Source organism: Habropoda laboriosa, unplaced genomic scaffold, assembly GCF_001263275.1.
Source record: "Habropoda laboriosa isolate 0110345459 unplaced genomic scaffold, ASM126327v1 scaffold205, whole genome shotgun sequence".
NCBI lineage: Eukaryota > Metazoa > Arthropoda > Insecta > Hymenoptera > Apidae > Habropoda > Habropoda laboriosa.
In genome coordinates, this window is record NW_017100322.1 from 280033 (window position 1) to 281029 (window position 997).

The 997-nt window shown below is 26.5% G+C and overlaps 1 protein-coding gene across 1 annotated transcript in view; it reads right to left on the reverse strand.

The window, feature by feature from the left end:
- Positions 1-636: 636 nt before the first annotated feature.
- The window catches only part of LOC108574386 (transmembrane protein 59-like), a 1345-nt gene continuing 984 nt past the window's right edge, over positions 637-997 (reverse strand). The window contains exon 4 of the mRNA XM_017936967.1: positions 637-966. Coding sequence (XP_017792456.1) covers positions 637-966 — 330 coding nt within the window. The remainder of the gene's footprint in view (positions 967-997) is intronic.

Consider the following 997-nt stretch of genomic DNA (forward strand, 5'->3'; position numbering starts at 1 on the left):
ATAAAAAAAATATAACGAAACGTTTTTAATTATATATAAATCACAATGATTACAAGTAAATGTTCTTTTACACTCATACATCATATTTAGAAAAATAATATGTTATTGTAAATACAAAAGCTTTTAATCTTTACTAAATTACTAATAATATACATAATTTGCAGTCTTATACATGTGCATATTTTTTCATATTTTGCAAGTTTTATTTCAATAGTGATTTCTGTTATTCTATTCATAGGCAAAAATGATAGTAAGAGCTGTAACTACCAGTTATAAAAAACAATGTTGTCCTGTATAAAATAATTTTATCATATATCAGCATATACATTACAGTTCTTCCCAGAAAATATTTTGTAGCCTATTTCATAATTTATTTTGATTTTAATTCTTGTATGTTTCAAAACCTGAATTACGTTTTTAAGGCTTTGTTTTTACACGTATATTCTTAGAAGCTTATTTTTCAACTATGAATAATTTTTGTTAATAACTGAAAGTGCATTTCATTTTTTATAATTGCAATGTTCACAAAATCCTACTATACATAATATAAACATAGTTTATTCAAAACTGCATTAATATACTTAAAGTTAAACACCTTTTAAAATTATTTAAAAATTATACAATTAAAACACCTAGCTAAACTTTCATATTAGTTTCTGCTGGATCTACACTATCACAATATTTAGGAGGAGGTTGTTTATGCACTAGTGCTTCTGGTACATACAGTGAAACTGTTGGAGAAATATCAGACTTTTCAATAACTATTTCTTTATAAGAATCATTAGGTTTTTCTGGGTATAAACATAACCAAAATGCAGACAATGCTGCAGCTGCAATAGCATTAGCTAAAAGCCAATGTGGTAGTCCAATATGTTTTGAAGCGCATTGAAGCCAATCAGATCCAGGTACTGAAGCTGATTGGTCACTTTCTCCAGAGTAGTCTGATGGTACACCATAATCCACTGTCTATATTTTTATTATATTGTTATCAAACAAA